This window comes from Ornithorhynchus anatinus, chromosome X4, assembly GCF_004115215.2.
Source record: "Ornithorhynchus anatinus isolate Pmale09 chromosome X4, mOrnAna1.pri.v4, whole genome shotgun sequence".
NCBI classification, from domain to species: Eukaryota; Metazoa; Chordata; class Mammalia; order Monotremata; family Ornithorhynchidae; genus Ornithorhynchus; species Ornithorhynchus anatinus.
In genome coordinates, this window is record NC_041752.1 from 2,072,245 (window position 1) to 2,092,333 (window position 20,089).

Here is a 20,089-nt window from a genome sequence, read left to right on the forward strand (position 1 = left end):
TGGAGAACCAGAGAACAGGCACCTGCCGCACAGAGGGCGAGTCTCCGGGCCCGCGTTCCCCTGAGCTAATGGTCCTGTTGTCCATTCGGCCGGGGGCCAAGGACTCAGGCTGATGAAGAAGCTCTTTCTAGCTGTTAGTCGGACCGGGTCCGATGGGCTCCCCGCCGTTCGGGGACTCGGGATCGTCCCTGACCCCGTTCGACCACAGTTAGTCAGTGGTACGTACTGAGCACCTCCTGAAAGTGAAGGAGCTTTCTAAGCACTGACGTCCGCACCCGTCTTCTATTTACTTCCGTTAATGTCTCCCCCTCTAGACTGTTGGTTCTTCGTGGGTAGGGAATGCGTCTGTTCTACCGTTGTATCGTACTCGTCCAAGCCCTCAGTGCAGTTCTCTGAGCACAGTAAGCGCTCGATAAATACGACTGACTGGGAGAGGACAGGGGCTTCTGATCCTGGTACATGACTTTGGGCAAGTCAATCGATCTCTCCGGGCCTCAGTTTCCTCATCTGTCGAATGGGGATAAAATATCGGTTCTCCCTTTCCGTTAGCCCGGGGGGCGCCCCATGAGAAACAGGAACCGCGTCTGACTTATCTTGAAGCTACTCCAGCGATTCGCGTATTTTAAGTGATTAACACACACCACAGTTCTGTCTCCCCGGTTTAGACCGTGAGCCCGTCACTGGGCAGGGACGGTCTCTATCTGTTGCCGAATTGTCCATTCCAAGCGCTTAGAGCAGTGCTCTGCACATAGTAAGCGCTCAGTAAATACTATTGAATGAATGAATGACCATTAGTGGTTTTCACATCTTTCTGATTTCATTGTGTTATTATATTATTCCCCGCTGTCTCTGCTGTGAACTCTTCGGGGGTAGGGACCTGGTCTACCAACTCGATCGTACTGCATGGCTCAGTGGAAAGAGCACGGGCTTTGGAGTCAGAGGTCATGGGTTCAAATCCCGGCTCGGCCACTTGTCAGCTGTGTGACTTTGGGCAAGTCACTTAACTTCTCGGTGCCTCAGTTACCTCATCTGTAAAATGGGGATTAAGACTGTGAGCCCCACGTGGGACAACCTGATTCCCCTGTGTCTATCCCAGCGCTTAGAACAGTGCTCGGCACATAGTAAGCGCTTAACAAATACCAACATTATTATTATTATTACTGCCCTCTCCCTAGAGCTGCCTACAGTACTCTGCTCCCAGGAAGCGCTCAAAAAAGTACCGCTGAGACCGCATGACTGCAGCCCACTTCCTCCTCGGAGGGATGGTGTATGGTACCTCTAAGATGTCCCAGGTTACACGCTGCCCTGGGGGAAGCAGCGTGGCCTAGTGGAAAGAGTCAGAGTCAGGCTTGGGAATCACAGGACCCGGGTTCTAATCCCGGCTCGCCACTTCTCTGTGGCGGGGTCTTGGGCAGATCGCTTCATTTCTCTGTGCCTCAGTTCCCTCGTCGGCAACATAGGGATTCAATACCTATTCTCCCTCCTATGTACTCTGTGACCCCCCCACGTGGGACATGATTATCCCGTATCTGCCCCAGCACTTAGTACAGTGCTTGGCATGTAGTAAGCACTTAAGAAATAAATTATTATCGTTATGATTTTTTATCATCCTCATTTGCCTCGCCTTATGCCGCGGAGTCCTTTGCGACCCATAAAGACACCACAGACGCATCTGTCCCGGAAGGCCCCGCTCTCCATCCGCGATCGTCCCGGTAGTGGATCCGTAGAGTTTTCTCGGTAAAAATACGGAAATGGTTGACCACGGCCGCCTTCCGTGCAGTCGACCCGAGTCTCCGCCCTCGATTCGCTCCCACGCCGCTGAGGCCCGAACACCCGCAGGTTTCGACTTGTGGCCGAAGGCCTGCCACTCGCTAGCCACTGGCCAAGCTCGGACTGGAACGGACAGGCCTCTGCTTGACTCTCCCTCCCGTAGCCGAGACTGGAAGACGACGGGAAACACTCCGGCCGCCACCCTGAGAGGGGCTCACGTGCCTTTACTCCTAATATTATTATCACTATGACAACTGTAGCCCCTCATCTCCCAGCTTCAGAGAAACAATCCACGCTATATTCAATGGTTTTTAAATCCACCAAGAGCTTAGCACAGTGCTTAGCACATAGTAAGCACTTAAATATTATTATCGATCATCATTACTACTATTATTATTGTGGCAACTCTCCCGGTAGCCCCTCATCGCCCAGCTTCAGGGAAACAATCCACTCCGTATTCAACGTTTTTAAAACCACCGAGCCTTCGTAAGAGTGATCTCACTAAACGTTTAATATGGAAAGATCCACTTTCTACATGTGCCAAGAGGGAAAATCCAGTTTTTAGCAGCATAGACGATGAACTGCTGAGGCGCAGAGGGTCATCATTCATTCATTTATTCATTCAGTATTCACTGAGCCCTTACTATGTGCCAATCACCGTACTAAACACTTGGAAGAGCACAACAGAACAATAAGCAGACTTCCCCGCCCGCCACGAGCTGACAGTATCGACGGCATCAGTCGGGGCAGGGTTGTAGGACGCGGGGAATCGCAGAAGAAAGAAAAGACGCCGGCCTCCGCCCTCGAGGGGCCTAGGGTCGGGGGCGACAAGGACGAGGAAGGGAAGACCCGTCCCCGCCCCTTCGACCGCGCTGTCGGAAACAATCCCGAGGGTCCCTCCGCTCGGTCCGCCCAGACGGGACCGGGCAGGGTCTCGGCTCCCGGGGACACGGCTCCGCCGCCAACACCACTTGACCCGGAACGCTGTCCCACTGGAGAACCTCTCCCTGCGGGGAGGACAGACCGCGGGACAAGTTCCAGATGCCGTCCGACGGCAGGACGTGATCCCAGATGCGGACGTCGGATATGTTGCCGACCGAGTGGGGAGCCCCCGGGGAGAGGGCGGGGGCGGGCCTCCCCCCTTGGCCCAGAATGGCTTCTTCTTCCTGGTCTAGCGCGGGGCTCTCCTCGGGGTCCGGAAGGGTCCCCACTTTATGTCCCAGGGTGGGCCTCCCCCCGCGGTCCAGCACGAGCCTCCCGGTCTGGTCCATCAAAGGCTTCCCCTCGGGGTCCAGCGAGGGCCTCCCTCCGAGGACCGGCCTAGATCTCCCTCTGAGGACCAGCTGGGGATTTACCCCCTCGACCGGAGTGGGCCTCTCTACGTGATCGAGCAAAGGGTGCTCCCGGGGGGCTCGGGAGAGCCCCCCTCCGGGGTCCAGCGTGGGTCTCCCTCTCTGGTCTACCTCGGGCTTCCCTTCAGGGCCCAGCGCAGACTTCCCGCCACGGTCCAGGGTGGGCGTCCCCCGGCGGACCGGTGGGTCCCTCCTCCCCCTGCGATCTGGCGAGCGCCTCCCTCTGTGGTCCGGCAAGGACCTCCCCCCACAGTCGGGAGAGGGCTTCCCAGCGGAGTCGGGCCATGGGTCCCCGCCGTAGTCCGGTGAGGGCCTTCCTCCGCGGCCCGGAGAGGGCCCGTCGCCGCGGTCCGGCGAAGGTCTCCCGGTATAGTCCGGAGCGGGGCCGCCACCACAGTCGGGAGAAGGCCTCCGCCCCCGGGCCCGCGAGGGCCTCCCCCCGAGGTCCGACGCGGGTCCTCCCCGGCGGACCGTCGTCGGCCTCCCCACGTGGCGCCGAGCGGGCCTCCCTTTTCCGTCCGGCGTGGCCGCCCCCCGGGGCTCCAAGCGCAAGCCCGGGAGAGCGGCGCCGTCTTCGCTCTGGACCCCGTCGATCCATAAGGTGGCCAGCCCGGCGTCGGAGTCCTTCGTGACGCAGACGTGGCTCTCGGGCGGCGTCGCCGGCGGCAGAGAGATGCGCACGGACTGGCCCTCCATGGCAAAGCGGTAGCTGCCGCCATCCGGCCTCGGGGGGCCCGGGTCCCCGACCCGCTGGGGCGGGCCCATCTTCATGCACAGGGTGAACGCGGAGTACTTCAAGGGCTGCAGCGGGGGCAGGACCAGATAGGAGGAGCCCCCTTGGATGGGGTAGACGACGATGGGGCTGGAGGAACCTGGAAGTGAGGGAGGACGGGGGGGAAACAGCGGGAGGAATCGGAAAAGACGGTCAGACGTGGGACGAGGGGGGACCGGAGACCCTGCCGCCCACCTCTACCCGCCCCGCTCCTCTTTCCTCCTTCCCCGCTTGGGGAACGAGACGCGGCCCGTTCGTCCTCACGTCTCCCCGCTGAGGAACGCCACCCCCCACTGGCTCGGCTCACAGACGCCTCTGATTGTTAATAATAATAACAACAATAATAATGACTGTGGTATTTGTTAAACCCTTAATGTGCCAGGCACCTTACTAAGCGCTGGGATAGATAGAAGCTAGACAGATTGGACACAGTCCCTGTCCTACACGGGGTTCCCAGGCTTAATCCCCATTTTCCAGATGAGGTCACTGAGGCACAGAGGAGTCAGGTGACCGGCCCAAAGTCACAGCGCAGACAAGAGGAAGAGGCGGGATCTGAACCCATCTCCACGACTACTATGCTATCATCACTACTCCGATCGCACCGTCACTTCTTATGGGCTCCATACTGCCGGTCGGTGGACCCGGGTCCCCCCCGCGTATCCCGGGCCTCGGGCGCTCGTCCCAGGCCCCGCCGACGTACCGTCCCGGCTCTCCGAGGTCCCGAACACTTGCACCGCACAGAAGGAGAGGTGGTCCCTGCGGTCCGGAATGATCACGCTGACGAAGCGGCCCTGCATCCCCTCACAGCGGAAGGAACGGGTCTCTCCCAAGGCCATGCAGGTGATCCGGGCACATCTGCGGGAAAGCGGCGGGTCGGCGAGGGCCAGGGATGACCCTGCGGACCCCCGGATCGGGGCCCGGGCCACCCCCCGACTCACCTCCCATCCCACCCGGCCTCGCCCGAAGGAACGCGCCGGTCTCGGGGGAAGGACCATCCCCAGTGCCACGGGACACTGCCCGCCTTCACGCTTCCCTTTAGGAGGCAATAACGGGGTGTGTCGAGTGGGTCTTAGAGGAGCAGCGGGAGTCCGGGCCCGGGTTCTAATCCCGGCTCTACAATTTGTCTGTCGTGTGTGTCTTGAGTAAGTCACTCCGCTTCTCTGGGCCTCAGTGACCTCATCTGGAAAGCAGGGGATTGAGACTGTGAGCCCTATGTGGGATCGGGACTGCGTCCAGGCCCATCGCCTTTTATCTACCCCAGGATCTGGACACGTAGTAAGTACATAACAGATAGCATGATTGTTATTATTATTATTATTACAGTGCCTGGAACATATTAAGCACTTAAAAAATGCCACCATTATTATTATTATTATTGTTATTAATGTACCAAGCACTGTGCTAAGTGCCCGGTAAGCATAAAAGAATCAGTTTAGACACACTCCCTCTCCCACACGGGGTTCACAATCTTTGAAGGAGGGAGAGTAGATTCCTTATACCTATTTTATAGAAGAGAAAACAGAGGCCCAGAGGTTAAGGGACTTGTCCTGTGGCCAGTGGTGGATTCAAAACTCGAACTCGAGTCTTGTGATTTTTCCAATGAGCCACATTGCCTCCCTGTGGGGCCCTAAGGGGGTTGGCCAACGCTTCCCAGACCTTGACATCAGGGTGGGGAGCCCTCCCCCCCGGCCCCCCGGGCCCGGGCAACGCTTGGCCCTGGGGCGTTAAGCTGACTCTGGGAGGCCTCCAGGGTCGGGGTCAGAGAGACAAAGGGCCCGGCTGGGAGAGACTCTCTGGGGGGGGGGGGTGCGTTTACCCCGCCCCCTGCGGCCAGGTGGGTCTGCCAGGGTGGGGGGCCAGACCGTCGGACACCGGCCCCCTCCCGGCCCGAACGGCGCCTTTCTGCTCCGCCGCATGAGCACGCGGAGGACTGTACGAGGTCACTGCGGGGAGCTGGAGAGAGGGGAAGCTCCGCTCAAACCCTGTCCTGAAGGCTCTCTCTGGGGACCACCAGGTTGAGCCCCGGTTTGCCCCAAAGCCACTGCGCTCCTCCCCAGGTGTGGCTTCCCACTCGGGCTAGGAGTCTCAACCTTCAACAGCCACCGCCCCCCTTTCAGCAGCCCATCTCTTACCACCGCCCCTTCCCGGCAGCCCCTTCCCTCGCCACCCTCCTCCCCGGTAACCCTTTCTCCCGCTGCCCTTTCTTCCCCATAGTCCCTTCTCCACCCCCGGCTCCCTTTCCCAGAAGCTCCTTCTCCCGCCACCATCCCCCTTCCCAGAAGCCTCTTCTGCTAATGCCATCCCCTCCCCAGCGGCCCCCTGTCCCGCTGCCGCGCCCCCCCGAGGTACCCGGGTACCTCGGGTTCGCTCGACCCCCGTGCCACGGCGAGTCCCCGACGCGGATCTCGGCGCCGCCGAGCCGGTTCTCGCAGCAGTCTCCCCGGCTGGTGATCCGGATGTGGGAGATGTTGGAACGGGACCCCAGGTCCACCATCCACCACGGCTCGAACTCCAGGTTCGTGTAGACGCATCCCCGCTTCCCGGCGGAGCCCGTCGACCCGTCGTCCCAGGCCAGCGGGGATCCCGGCATCTGGCCGCCACTGGATTGGGAAGTGGTCTTCCCAACCATCAGATCGGCAGCTGCGAAGGCAGGGGGAAAGCATGATTCGGTGTAGCCCTGAGTTTGGGGGGAGTTGCAGGCAGGGCGGCGGGTCGGGGAGCCCGAGGGGCCGCGCGGCCTGGTGGGAAGGTCCCGGGCCTGGGCGTCGAGGGGCCTGGATTCTAATCCTGGCTCCGCCGCCTGCCTGCTGTATCAATCTGGGCAAGTCAGCTCACTTCTCTGTGCCTTAATTTCCTCATCTGTAAAATGGGGACTCAGTGCCTGTTCTAATAATATTATTATCAATAATGATAAAAAATTGTGATATTTGTTAGGCGCTTACTATGTACCAAGCACCGTTCTCAGCACTGGGCCAGATACAAGGCAATCAGGTCGGACACAGTCCCTGCCCCACCGGAGGCTCAAGGTCTTAATTCTCACTATACAGATGAGGGAACTGAGGCCCAGAGAAATTAAGCGACTTGCCCAAGGTCACCCAGCAGACGTGATAGAGCCCAGATTAGAACCCACATCCTCTGACTTCCAGCCCCGTCTTCTTTCCTCTAGGCCACACTGTTCTCTCCCCTGCTTCAGAATGAAAGGCTCATAGGGGTCAGGGATTACATCTCATCTGATTACTTTGTATCTACACGGTAAGCACTTAATCATTATTATTATTATTACTACCGCTATCATCGTCTTGGTGGGGGTGGGAGGAAGTAATAATAATAATAAATGTGGCATTCGTTAAACGCTTCTATGTGCCAAACACTGTTCTAAGCACTGGGAAAGGTAAGCAGGTTGTCCCACTTGCGGTTCACAGGCTTAATCCCCATTCTCCAGATGAGGGAACTGAGGCTCGGAGAGTGAAGTGACTTGCCCAAGGTGACACAGCAGACAAATGGAGTCGTCGGGATCAGAACCCAAGACCTCTGACTCCCAAGCCTGTTTCCACTAAGCCACACTGCTTCTCGCGCTGAAAGGGAGGGCAGAGCCGACCAACCCACTGGGATGATAATCCCTGACCTGTTTCTAAGGGGTAGGGAATGTGTCTCCAAATTCTCTTTTATTGGACTCTTCCAAGCGCTTAGTACTGTGCTCTGCACACAGTAAGCGCTCAATAAATACCAATGATTGATTGATTAGTTGCTTGACCCCAGGACTCCAACACTACTTCCTGCCCTGCTGTCCCCCCGCCCTCTCCGCACCCAATCTGCTCCTGTGGCTCTGCTGGGAAAGGGAATAAGCGGGAAGGAGGAGAGAGCGGGTGGGAGACGGAGGGAGAGGGTGGGAGCAGATCTCCGCAGTGAGACCTCCCGGGATGGGAATCGAGGGGGTCCCGGGTCAGGGCGGGGGAGACCCGAGCCAAACCCCAGGGCCAAGACCCAAGGCAGAGGGGGGATCTCCACAGGGCAAAACCGCGGGCGCTCGGAGGCCGGGACTCACCGCCGCTCAAAACCCATTCATCCTCTTCAGGAGTGGGCCCTAGGGTAAAAGACGGGGCAGCGGGTCAACGGGCTGTCCCACCTGCGGCCTACGGAGGGTGGCGCGCACGCCGGGGCGGGAGAGACCCGCTCCCCGCCCTCCCCAGCCGTGCCGGGGTGGGCCCTCGACACGGACGCGGTCGGGGAAGCGGCGTGTTCTGCCCATGGGAAGAAGGAACCAGTCTGGAACGCGGCTCCGGAGGCAGAACGGTCCGGCGATCGGCAGGCCTCGCGTCCGGCCGGGCCGCCCCCCGCCCCTCGGTGGGGAGGGGGACGGGGCCTCTGGCCTCCCCAGTGCAGACCCCAGACTTACGCAAGGAGGACCCCGGGGAGCTGAACACCTGGACCTCGCAGAGGGTCAGGAATTCTCTCCTCCCGGGGATGGTGACGGTCAGGAAACGACCTCTCGCTGGCCCGCAGGCAAATTCCCGGGTCTCGCCTGGGCCCATGCACGTGATGGTGGCACATCTGAAAACCGACCACATTAGGACCGACTCCATCCCACACCGTACTCGCCCGAGCGCTTAGTACAGAGCTCTGCCCCAAGTAAAGCCTCTAGACCGTAAGCTTGCCGTGGGCGGGACCGCGCCTACCAACCGCGTCTACTGGATTCTTTCGAATGCTTAGTACGGTGCCCTTCACACAGCGAGCGCTCCTTTCCTCTTCTCTCACTCCCTTCTGCGTCACCCTGACTGGGTCCCTTAGTTCTTTTCCCGCCCCAACCCTCAGCACTTTCGCACGTATCTGTCATTTATTTCTTTTGTCTCGATGCCTGTCTCCCCCACTCTAGCCTGTAAGCTCTTGGTGGGCGAGGAACGTGTCTGTTAATTGTTGTACTGTACTCTCCCGAGCGCTTAATACAGTGCTCCGCACAGATATGACTGAGAATGAATAAATACGATCGATTGGTGTCTCCTACTCCGTACACTCAGTACTCCGTACCGTCCTTCCTCGGAGACGAGCAGCCTGGCTTAGTGGATAGAGTCAGAAGGACCCGGGTTCTAATCCCAGCTCCGCCACTTAGTAAGCGCTTAACAAATAGCACAATTCCCATTATTGTCATCACATAGTAAGGGCTTAACAGATGCCATTAAAAGACAAAAGATAGGACAACGGACCCCGGGTCCTCGTGCCAGCTTTAAACGCCCACGTCCGGCGGGATCCCACGGCAGTGCCATACCTGGGATTCCTTTTGCCGCCGTCCTCCGGTGAGTCTCCGACGCGAATCTCGGCGCCGCTGATCCGCCGGGCGCAGCAGTCTCCCCGATTCGTGATGACGACGGAGGTCACCGGCAGGCTCTCCTTCAGGTCCACCATCCACCAGGGTTCGAAATCCAGCTTGGTCTGCATGCAGGAACCTTTCTCGAAATGGCTGATCAGGATCCCGTCGTTGGCTTTGCTGGACGTCCCCAAGTGCTTGAGGGTGCTGGACTGGGAAGAATTTTTTCCCAGCGCTAAATTGTGAACTGAAAAGGAAGACGGCAGAGTTCATCTCGGAGGGTTTCGGGGTCGCGCTGGGGTCACGGGGTTAGTTCAGTGGGTTAAGGTGGAGACAATCTGGGGGCTGTCTATCGTCTCAGGGCCGAAGCGATGGAGTCGCCATTCTAAGGTCACATTCGTTCGTTCATTCAATAGTATTTATTGAGAGCTTACTATGTGCAGAGCACGGTACTAGGCGCTTGGAACAGTCCACGGCCCAGGCTTTTCCCACCGGGCCACGCTGCTGTCGACGGGCCCCGAAGACCTGAACTATTCCACACTCCTCCCCAAGTGTCCAGCCCGTTTGGGGGTAACGTGGTACCCGTCTAGAAGCAGGGAGGGAGCCAAAATGCCCCTAGTTCACCTGATTTGTGCCCCAGATCAGGCTCTCTCACCTGCGGGTGGCACATCCAGACTCGTGTCGGCCCCGGTGACGCCCCCGGGGCCAGGGAGACAGAAAGGTGAAGGGACTGGGCCAGGTTTGGGGGGTCAGGGAGCCGGTTCTGTCAGGGGGAGCCCGGGCGTGGGCTCAGTGTCCCCGGACTCTCAAAACCACTTCTCACACCCCTGGAGAACCTTCCTTTGTCAGAAACGAGCAGCCTGGCTTAGTGGAATCAGAAGGACCTGGGTTCTAATCCCAGCTCCGCCACTTCTCTGCTGTGTGACCTTAGGCAAGTCACTTCACTTCTCTCAGTTTCCTCCTCCGTAAAATGGGGGTGAAGAGCGGGAGCCCCATGAGGGACAGGGACCGTGTCCGACTGGATTAACCTGTATCTACTCCAGCGTTTAGAACAGTGCTTCGCACACAGTGAGCTTGTAATAAGAACCATCATCATTACCATTATTATGCTCCTGGGCTTCGCCAATCAGTCGGTCGGTCGAATTTATTGAGCACTTTCCATATGCAGAGCACCGTACTAAACGGTTGGGGCAATGTGACAATAAACAGACAAGCTCCCCGGCTCCCAGTGAGAGTCCGCCCTCATCCATGCATTCAATCGACTGTACTGATTGAGCACTTACCGTGTGCAGAGCACTGTGCTAAGTGCTTGGGAGGTTACAATGTTCATTCATTCGATTCCTTCCACTGTATTTATTGACAAAAAAGATTTTTCTTGCCCACACGAGAGTCTGTCCTCCTACACGAGTGGGGGCCCGAGGAGCACTCACCGATGGTGCCGTGCACTTGAACCTCACAGAGACTGAGAGACTCGGCCCTCTGAGGGATGACCACGGTCACGTAGCGGCCTTTCATTCCACCGCAGTTAAAGGAATGGGTTTCTCCAAGCCCTATGAACGCGATGGTGGTGCACCTAAGACGGGAGCAGACAGTGATTGGTGACCGACTGCACGGTAACCCTCCGACGGAAATAACGTTCACTGATCGATTTATGAATTGATCCAAAGCCCCCGGGGGGTAAGGCCTGAGATGTGGGTTCCAATCCCAGTTCCGCCATTCGTCTGCTGTGAGATCCTGCGCAAGCCACTTCACTTCTCTGTGCCTCAGTTACCTCGTCCGGAAAATGGGGATCGAGACCGTGAGCCCCACACGGGGCAGGGACTGGGTCCAACTCGACCGGCCTGTCTCCAGCCCGGCGCTTAGTACGATGCCCGGCACGTAGGAGGCGCCTAACAAATACCATCATTATTATTGTTCTTAAGGAGAGGCAGGAACAGTTACCACCCCCATTTGACAGATGAGGAGACTGAGGTCCAGAGAGGTTAAGTGACTTGCCCGAGGCCAGCCAGCAAGCCGGGGGCAGAAGTGAGGTGAGAGGCCAGATCCGACTCTCCCCCGACGGGGCTCTTTCCGCTACCAAATGAGTGCAAGGAACTACCCTGATAGAATGACACTTAACAGAGGGGAGAACAGGTCAAAGGGAGAGCAGAGGTCCAGAGAAAGGCTTGGGTGGTGTGTCAAGGTGCCACATCACCACAACCTCATCTTGGATCTCCATCTGGGTCTGGAAACTTTGGGCATCCGCTATTTGCCCCACGGCTCTTCCGTACGTAGCTCTGATTTGCTTATTTGTATTCACATCTGTCACCCACCCCAGACAGTAAGCTCACTGTGGGCAAGGAACGTGTCTGCCAACTCTGCTGTACTCTGCCAAGCGGTTAGTACGGTGTTCTACGCACAGCAGGCGATCAAAAAATGCCACCGATGGGGATCGTCTACCTCACTATCTCCATTTTCCCCATCGCCTTCACCACCACCGACACCAGTGTCATTAGAGTTGCCACGGTGATCACCGTCACCCCCATTTTCCCAACATCTCCCTCATCTCCTCCATCACCACCCGCTCAAAAATAACACCACCGACAAACCTATCAACGCTGCCCTAGGATTACCATCCTCGTATCATCCCCACTTCTTCCAACGCCGTGGGGTCGTTTCCGACCCCACGGACACACCCTCTTCAAAAATTCCCATTTTCTGTCAGAGGGCTGTTCCGGTACGGGTAGCCACGGATTTCCTCGGTCTAGATACCGGAAGATGCCGACGCCTTCTTCGAAAAGAGTCTCGGCCGTTGTCTTCTCGATCGCTGTTTTGATCACTTCCCTTCTCTCCTCGCTCAGGCTGCCCCATCATCAACCGTCCTCGCCCGACCTACCTGAGGTTCCTTTTGCCCCCGTCCTCCGGGGAAGAACCGATCCGAATCTCAGCCTCGTCTATCCACGTGTGACAGCAGTCTCCCCGGCTGGTGATCGTGACTGAATTCACGACGGCCTCCAAACCCAAGTCGAGCATCCACCACGGTTCGAATTCCTTCTTCGTCCAAGTGCAGCTCCCGTGGCCGAAGTTGACGTCCAGCAGCCCGTCGATGGCTTTCTGGGGGGTCCCCAGAGGGTCCCCGAGGCTGGACTGGTTAGCTTGTTTCCCCAGAGCTAGATTGGGAACTGAAAGAGGAACGGCACAAACATCTCCAGCGCTTAGGAACAGTGCTTGGCACAGAGTAAGCACTTCGCAGATACCATAATTATTATCTCATCTCAGGACAAATTGTGACTACTGGCCGTTGGATGCGACCAAATGCTCAGCGCGGTGCTCTCCGCCCAGTAGACGATCAAGTTCTTGAAGAGAGGCGGTGTCTACTCGCGCTCTTGTACTCGCCCGAACGCTCGGTCCAGTGCTCACACAGGAGTCCGTAAACTCCTTTGGGATAGGGAAGGTGTCCGCTAACTGTACTGGACTCTCCCAAGCGCTCGGTCCAGTGCTCTGCACACGGGAGACTGCCAGCTCCTTGAGGACAAGGGATCGTGTCTACTAATTCTATCGTACTCCGACTGCGACCCCCCGTGAGGGATAGGGACCGCGTCTGATCCGATTATCTTCTACCTCCCCCAGAGCACCGTGCTTGGCCCGTAATAAACGCTTAAAGGATAGCATAGTTATTCTTGTTATTATCATAATTCCAGGCAGGGGACTCTGATGAGCACGGAAACCAGGCTGGTTGGGGTCTCCCGGGGGGTCCCGTTCCGACCGCCCCCGCGGGGACCACCTACACGAGGCGGGGGTCCGGGGAAGGGGCTCTCACCGACTTTGCCGAGCACCTGGATCTCACAGGAGCCGAGAGGCACCTTCTGGCCGGGGATGACGATAATCACGTAGCGGCCCTCCAGCCCCATGCAGTCGAAAACCCACGTTGCCCCGCGCCCCGAGGACAAGATAGGGGCGCATCTAGGTAGAGGGGAAAGGACGGAGGCTCAGAAAATGCACAGAAAAATAAGAAGCTGCGTGGCCTGGCGGAAAACACCCGGGGCTACCAGTCACAGAGAGCAGTCAAGCTGAGCAGCGTGGCCAGCGGAGACGGACCAGGCCTGGGAGTTGAAGGAAACCGCGTTCTAATCGGGCTCTGCTACTTGTCTGCTGGGAGAGCCCGGGCAGGTCACTTAACTTCTCTGTGCTGCAGTTTCCTCATCTGTAAAAGGAGGATTCGATCCCCGTTCTCTCTCCTGCTTACACCTGGAGCCCCATGCGGGTCAGGGACTGTGTCCGACCTGATTGACTTAAATCTACCGCAGTGCTTAGAACTGTGCTTGGCACACAATAAGCACTTAATAAATACCGACATCATCACTTGGTCCTCATCCTGGCTCCGCCACTTCCCGGCTGCGGGACCCGGGGCAGGTCACCTCACTTCTCTGGGCCTCAGTTTCCTCATCTGTAAAACGGGAATCAGAGAGACCCGTTCTCCCTCCCCTTCGGGCGGCGAGCCCCCGGGTGGGATCCGGACCTCGTCTGACTCGTCTATCTCGTGTCTCCCCCAGAGCTCAGTACAACGCTCGGTACCTAGTAAGCGCTCAACAAGCGCCCCCGTTATTATCATTATCATAATTGAAGACACGAAGCCAGCACGGGGCGCCGTCACCCCATCTGACTCCCGCCGCCGCGGGCGGCCCCGGAGAACGGACCTGGTGTTCCCTCTGCCGCCGCTCGTCCCCGGCGAGTATCCGACGCTGACCACGGTCCCCCAGAGGCTCTCGAGGCAGCAGTCTCCCCGTTCGGCGATCACGACGGAAGAGACGGCGGCCGTGGCGTTCAGGTTCGCCGTCCACCACGCCTCCAAGCCTTGCTGCGAGTTAGTGTAGCCCCCCTGGGTGACTCTGACTCTCAGGACCCTGTACCCGGCCTCCCGGGGAGACCGTCTCCTCGGGGGCCTGTCGGCATCTGAAAGAAGAGGGCGTCGGAGCCATGGGCGGCCGCCTTCTCCTGGCCCCGGTGGATCCCGAGGGGTGGAGAAACGGCGTGGCCTTTTGGGAAGAGGGAAACGCCGGGGCTGGCAGTGGGGGATGACCCTCCCCCTCTTCAAAGCCTTACTGAGGAAGGCCCACCTCCTCCAAGAGGTCTTCCCTGCCTAAGCCCTCCCTTCCTCTTCCCCCACTCCCTTCTGTGTCGCCCTGACTTGCTCCCTTTATTCATCCCCCCTCCCGGCCCCACACCACTCATGTCTCTATCTGTAATTTATTTATTTCTATTCATGCACACAGTAAGCGCTCGATAAATACCGAACTGTCCATTCCAAGCGCTTAGTACAGTGCTCGTAGTAAGCGCTCAATAAATGCTACTGAATGAATACCATTGATGATGAAATGCTTAGCGAGCGAGGACTGGAAAAGGAGGTGTGTGGGGGTTGAGGGTGGCGGAGGCGGGTTGGAAACGGTCTGCACCCAGAGGTACCCACCTGCGGTAGCGACCTCCTCCTCATCGAGAGCCCTCACTTCCGCGGGAGGCGTGACGCCGTCCCGAGGTTCGGTCCGGAGGTACCGTCCCCGCCTGACACGACCCCATTGGTCTCGCCGACGGCACCGACTGAAGGGCCCCGTCTCCTCGGACCCTCGACCGAAGGGCGGGGGCCCCGCGTCCGGTCCGCCGCCGGACGGTCGGCTCACCGGCCGGGCGACCCCTGTCCGGGACAGACGCGGCACCGGACGCCTTTAGATCCGGCGTTCCCATTTCCAGCGACCGACCGCCTTCCGCCACGATTTCCGGGCCCGGGTCCCCCCCCGCGAGGCTTCCCTTCTCTTTCCCCGGCCGGCGACTCACCGGGGATCCCGAAGACGCTCACTTCGCAGAGGCTGAGGTACTCGGTCCTCCTGGGGATGACCACAGTCAGGTAGCGGCCTTCCATGCCCCCGCAGCTGAAACCGCGGGTCTCCCCTCTCCTCATGGACCCAATCTGGGCACATCTGCAAACGAGAGCGGTGGTCACCGGGCCGGCTTGTACCCACTCCAGTGCTTGACTGGGTGCCCGGCACATTCTGAGAACTTCTCGATGTCTGTCTCCCTGCTCTCGACCGTAATCTCGTCGCGGGCAGGGAATGTGCCCGCTTTCCGTTGCGCTGTACTTTCCCAAGCGCTCGGTACGGTGCTCTGAATACGGTAAGCGCTCGATAAATACGGCCGAACGAGCGAACACGTCTCACAATCACTAGACCGTCATCGTTATTAAAGACCGCCGCCATTACCGTCCTCGTCGTTCTCGTCGATCGACCGATACCTGGGGTTCGCTCTCCCTCCCTCCTCCACGGAGTTCCCGATGCGAATCTCGGCCCCGTTGATGCGCTTGTGGCAGCAGTCCCCCCTGTTGGTGATGGCCACGGAGGACACGCTGAAGGTCGAGTTCAAGTCCACCATCCACCACGGTTCCCGATCCCGTTCGGTGAGGGAGCAGCCCCCTTTGACGAAGCTGCTCAGCAGGATGCCGTCGTTGGCCTTGCCGGCCCCCGCGGACCGGTACACGCTGGACTGGGAGGCCTCCTTCCCGAGGGCGAGGTTTACCACTGAAAAACAGACCGGAAGCCTCTTCCCAAAATGGCGGCCCCCTGGGCCCGAAGACCATTTCGTACGGGCAGAGCGCTGCACTGAGCGCTTGGGAGAGGACGAGACGCCGATAAACAGATACGTTCCCTGCCCACGGTGAGCTTACGGGCTAGGGGTGGGGGAGACAGACATTCGTAGAAAGAAAGAAATGACAGAGATGGACATAAGCGCTGTGGGGCCGGGCGGGGGGCAAAAAGGAGCGAGTCGGGGCGAGGCAGAAGGGAGCGGGAGAAGAGGAACGGGGGGCTTAGTGAGGGAAGGCCCCCTGGAGGAGATGAGCCTTCAGTAAGGCTTTGAAGTAATTGTCACGAGCGACCCGGAGCTGATTCGACGGGGGGGAATCTCATCGCGTGACGCGGGGACGGAACCGAACCGGGCTTCCCCTCATTTAACTTCTCTGTGCCTCGGTTACCTCATCTGTGAAACGGGGATTAGGACGGAGAGCCCCAGTCTGGTTACCTTGCAACCACCCCAGCGCTTAGAACAGTCCCCGGCACACCATAAGTGTTTAACAGATAACATCAAAAAAGAGAGAGAGAGTCGACAGTCCCGAGCATGGCTTCAGTGGGTCCCAGAACTGGAAATTCATTCTCCCTGGGCTCTCGTGTGGGGCAGGCTGGTGCCTACTGACCCTGGAGGGGAGGGTGGAACTGGGTTCGGGGACCAGTGGATTCTTCAAGAGATTCCTCCGGGCTTTTCAATTCAAAGGCCCGGGGGGAGCGGGGGGTCCCATGTCAGGGGAGCGGCCTTCTTCCGTCGGAAGACGTCTTCCGCCGGGGCCACGGACGAGGAGGCCGAGGGGCTCCGGGGTCCGTGGAGAGGAAAGAAACCGAGGGGGAAGGAATGAGGTGCCGCTACTTACGTGGGAAACCGGTGCCTTCACGGACCACTCCTTCCAGGGGAACTAGAGGAAAAGGAAATCGGATCCTGAGGTTTTCATCGGGTCACGATTCCCACAGTCGCCCCCGGGACTGTGTCGAGCAAGCTGGGCCGGGGACTGGATTAGCGTCCGCACCCGGCCTTTACGGGGAGGCAGCACGGTCCTGTGGGAACGGTTCGGGGCTGGGAGTTGGAAGACCTGGTTTCTAACCCCGGCTCTGCCTCCAACCTACTGGGTGACCACGGGCAAGTCACTTGACCTCTCTGGGCCTCGTCTCCTCATCTGATGCCTGCTCTCCACTCTCTCTCGGACTAGACGGGGACCGTGTCCGATATTTTTTTTAAAAAAAAAGTATTTGTTAAGCGCTTAGTACGTGTCAACACCGTTCTACTGAACTTGACCTGAAGCAGCATGGCTCAATGGATAGAGCATGGGCCTGGGAGTCCGAAAGACCTCGGTTTTAACGCCGGCTCTGTCACCAGTCTGCTCCGCGACCTTGCGACGAAGACTGTGAGCCCCGCGTGGGCCAACCTGATGACCCCGTATCTCCCCCAGCGCTTAGAACAGTGCTCGGCACAGAGTAGGCGCTTACCAAACACCATCATTCTTCTTATTGATTACCATCACCACACCCACCCAACGGACCAAGGAGCGGAGACCTGGGAATGGTACTCACAGTAAAACCGGCTCGTCAGGTCGAACACCTGGACCTCGCACAGGCTTAAGATTTCCTCTCGCCGAGGTATGAAGACGGTGACGTAGCGACCTTTCATTCCCAAGCAGTTAAAAGAGACCGTCTCTCCTGGGGCCATCGACGGCACAACAGCACATCTACGAGGGAGACATCCCAAAATGGTGGACGCCGAGATGGGAGACCACGGTCAGAAGACGGCGACCTAAGATGGAGGCTTCTCCCCGCCCCTACACACGCTAGATCGTCAAGCTCTTTGAGGGCAGGGATCGGGTCCACCGACGCTATGGAACCGCTTCCTCTTTTTGCCCCCCATCCCAGTCCCAAAGCACTTATGTCCATATAATAATAATAACGTTGGTATTTGTTAAGCGCTTACTATGGGCGGAGCACTGTTCTAAGAGCTGGGGGAGATACGGGGTCATCAGGTTGTCCCACGCAGGGCTCACAGTCTTCATCCCCATTTTACAGATGAGGTCACTGAGGCTCCGAAAAGTGAAGTGACCCAAAATCACAGAGCTGACAGGTGGCGGAGTCGGGATTAGAACCCGTGACCTCTGACTCGTAAGCCCGGGCTCTTTCCTCTGACTCGCTTCCCTATCTGTCATTTATTTCTTTATATTAATGTCCGTCCCCCCTCTAGACTGTAAGCTCGTTGTGGGCAGGGAATGTGTCTGTTCATCCCGCCTCCGCCACTTGTCTGCTGTGTGACCTTGGGCAAGTCACTTCACTTCTCGGTGCCTCGCTCACCTCATCAGTAAAATGGGGATTAAAAGTGTGAGCCCCACGTGGGACAACCTGATTACCCTGTACCCCAGCGCTTAGAACAGCGCTCGGCACACAGTAAGCGCTTACCGTGAGCCCGTTGTTGGGTAGGGATGGTGTCTATTTGTTGGCGAACTGTACTTTTCAAGCTCAAGCTCTAGTGGATAGAGCCCGGGCCTGGGGGTCAGAAGGACCTGGGTTCTAATCCACTTGTCTGCCGGGTGAGCTCGGGCAAGTCCCTTCGCTTCTCTGGGCCTCGGTTCCCTCGTCTGTAAAACGGGGACTGGGACCGTGAGCCCCACGTGGGACCGGGGACCGTGTCCGCCCCGATCGATGGCTCGGTAGGGCGCCTGGGCCGCGGTAAGCGCTTAACCAATACCATCGACGTCACCACTACTTTCGGAAATCGATCTGCCGAGGCCGAGGGCCCCTACCTGGGGTTCCCCTTCCCGCCGTCCTCGGCCGAGGGCCCGACGCGGATCTCGGCCCCGAGGATTCTCTCCGCACAGCAGTCACCCCGGTTGGTGAGGGCCACGAATGACAACCAGGTGGAGGAGTTCAAATCCAGCATCCACCAGGGCTCTAACTCCCTGTTGGTGTGCGTGCACTCCCCCGCCAGGAGGTTGCTCCCCAAGGATCCGTCGTTGGCTTTCTCCGGCCCCCACTCCTCCTGAAAAGTGCTGGACTGGCGAACGGCTTTTCCGACGGCTACATTGGGAGCTGGAAGGGAACGGCCGGGCGGTCAGCCTCCGGGGCCCGCCGGGGTTCGGCGGCTCGGCCCGCGGAGGAAATCCGGGGTGCTCCCCTCCCCTCCGTCCACAGAGCTCGGGCCTGGGAGTCAGCGGGCCCTGAGTTCTAATCCCGGCTCCGCCACTTGTCCGCTAGGTGACCTGGGGAGAGTCGCTTCTCGGTGCCCCCGTTCCCTCATCTGCAAAGTGGAGATTCGATCCCCGTTCTCTCTTCTCCTTTGACTGTGAGCCCTGATGGTCTTGTACCTACCCCAGCGCTAAGCACGGTGCTTACTGTACGCCAAGCACTGTGCTCAGCGCTGGGGTAGGTACTAGATTATCAGGGAGTACAGTAAGCACTTTAACGCCACCATTATCATCATTATTATTACTGTACTGGAGAAGCAACGGAAAGAGCCCGGGCGTGGGAGTCGGAGGTCGTGGGTTCTAATTCCGCTTCTGCCACTTGTCAGCTGTGTGACTTTGACCAAATCACTTCACTTCTCTGGATCTCAGTTCCCTCCTCTGTAAAATGGGGATGAAGTCTGTGAGCCTTACGTGGGACACCCTGATTACTTCGTATGTGGCCCAGCGTTTAGGACAGAGCTTTGACAGAGTAAGTGCTTAACAGACGCCATCGTTATTATTGTTACTATTATTATTAATGGGCCCCTGGAATGTTTGCCAGAGTAGCAGACGTAATCCTTGCCTTCGAGGATCTTACGGTCTAATAATGTGAGACAGATCCAAAACAACAGCCAGCCTGTTCATTCAGTGGTATCTGTGGGGCACTTACTGTGTGCCGAGCACTAAGCTGCTATGAGGAATCGATCCACCAATCGATCGTATTTATTGGGCGCTTACTGTCTATATAACGCTCGGGAAAAATGCAGCCCGACACAATCCCCGCCCGCCACGAGCCTGCAGGAGGTGGAAGAAAAACTATTACGATTTTTACTTACCCGAAGTCTTGTCTTGGAGCTCGTGAAACTTTTTCCATTCTTCACCCTTAAGCACTAGAGAAAAAAGAAAAAAACCCAGCACTGTGAGGTCGTCTTCGCAACAGAAGAGTCAGACTATCTTCTCTTTCTTCCTCTTGAGGCTCTCTCCCGTCTACACCGCCCTCGGATCTGTTCACTTTGAAGCACTTGATCCTCGAGACTGCAAGCTCGTTGTGGGCAGGGACCGTGTCTCCTGAATCTGTTGCATTGTGCTCTCCCAAGGGCTCAGGACAGTGACGGTGG

General features: G+C 58.2%; 1 protein-coding gene across 1 annotated transcript in view; it reads right to left on the reverse strand.

Annotated features, from left to right (window-relative positions):
- Positions 1 to 2,257: 2,257 nt before the first annotated feature.
- Positions 2,258 to 20,089, reverse strand: part of LOC100089494 — a 28,488-nt gene continuing 10,656 nt past the window's right edge. Inside the window, exons 11-27 of the mRNA XM_029054510.2 lie at positions 19,808 to 19,861; positions 18,552 to 18,837; positions 17,338 to 17,492; positions 16,644 to 16,685; positions 15,459 to 15,741; positions 15,005 to 15,147; positions 14,643 to 14,864; positions 13,873 to 14,128; positions 12,996 to 13,138; positions 12,072 to 12,357; positions 10,627 to 10,769; positions 9,158 to 9,443; positions 8,291 to 8,445; positions 7,940 to 7,978; positions 6,252 to 6,534; positions 4,595 to 4,749; positions 2,258 to 3,994 (exon numbers count right to left, since the gene is read on the reverse strand). Coding sequence (XP_028910343.1) covers positions 2,583 to 3,994; positions 4,595 to 4,749; positions 6,252 to 6,534; positions 7,940 to 7,978; positions 8,291 to 8,445; positions 9,158 to 9,443; positions 10,627 to 10,769; positions 12,072 to 12,357; positions 12,996 to 13,138; positions 13,873 to 14,128; positions 14,643 to 14,864; positions 15,005 to 15,147; positions 15,459 to 15,741; positions 16,644 to 16,685; positions 17,338 to 17,492; positions 18,552 to 18,837; positions 19,808 to 19,861 — 4,343 coding nt within the window. The 3' untranslated portion in view covers positions 2,258 to 2,582. The remainder of the gene's footprint in view (positions 3,995 to 4,594; positions 4,750 to 6,251; positions 6,535 to 7,939; positions 7,979 to 8,290; positions 8,446 to 9,157; positions 9,444 to 10,626; positions 10,770 to 12,071; positions 12,358 to 12,995; positions 13,139 to 13,872; positions 14,129 to 14,642; positions 14,865 to 15,004; positions 15,148 to 15,458; positions 15,742 to 16,643; positions 16,686 to 17,337; positions 17,493 to 18,551; positions 18,838 to 19,807; positions 19,862 to 20,089) is intronic.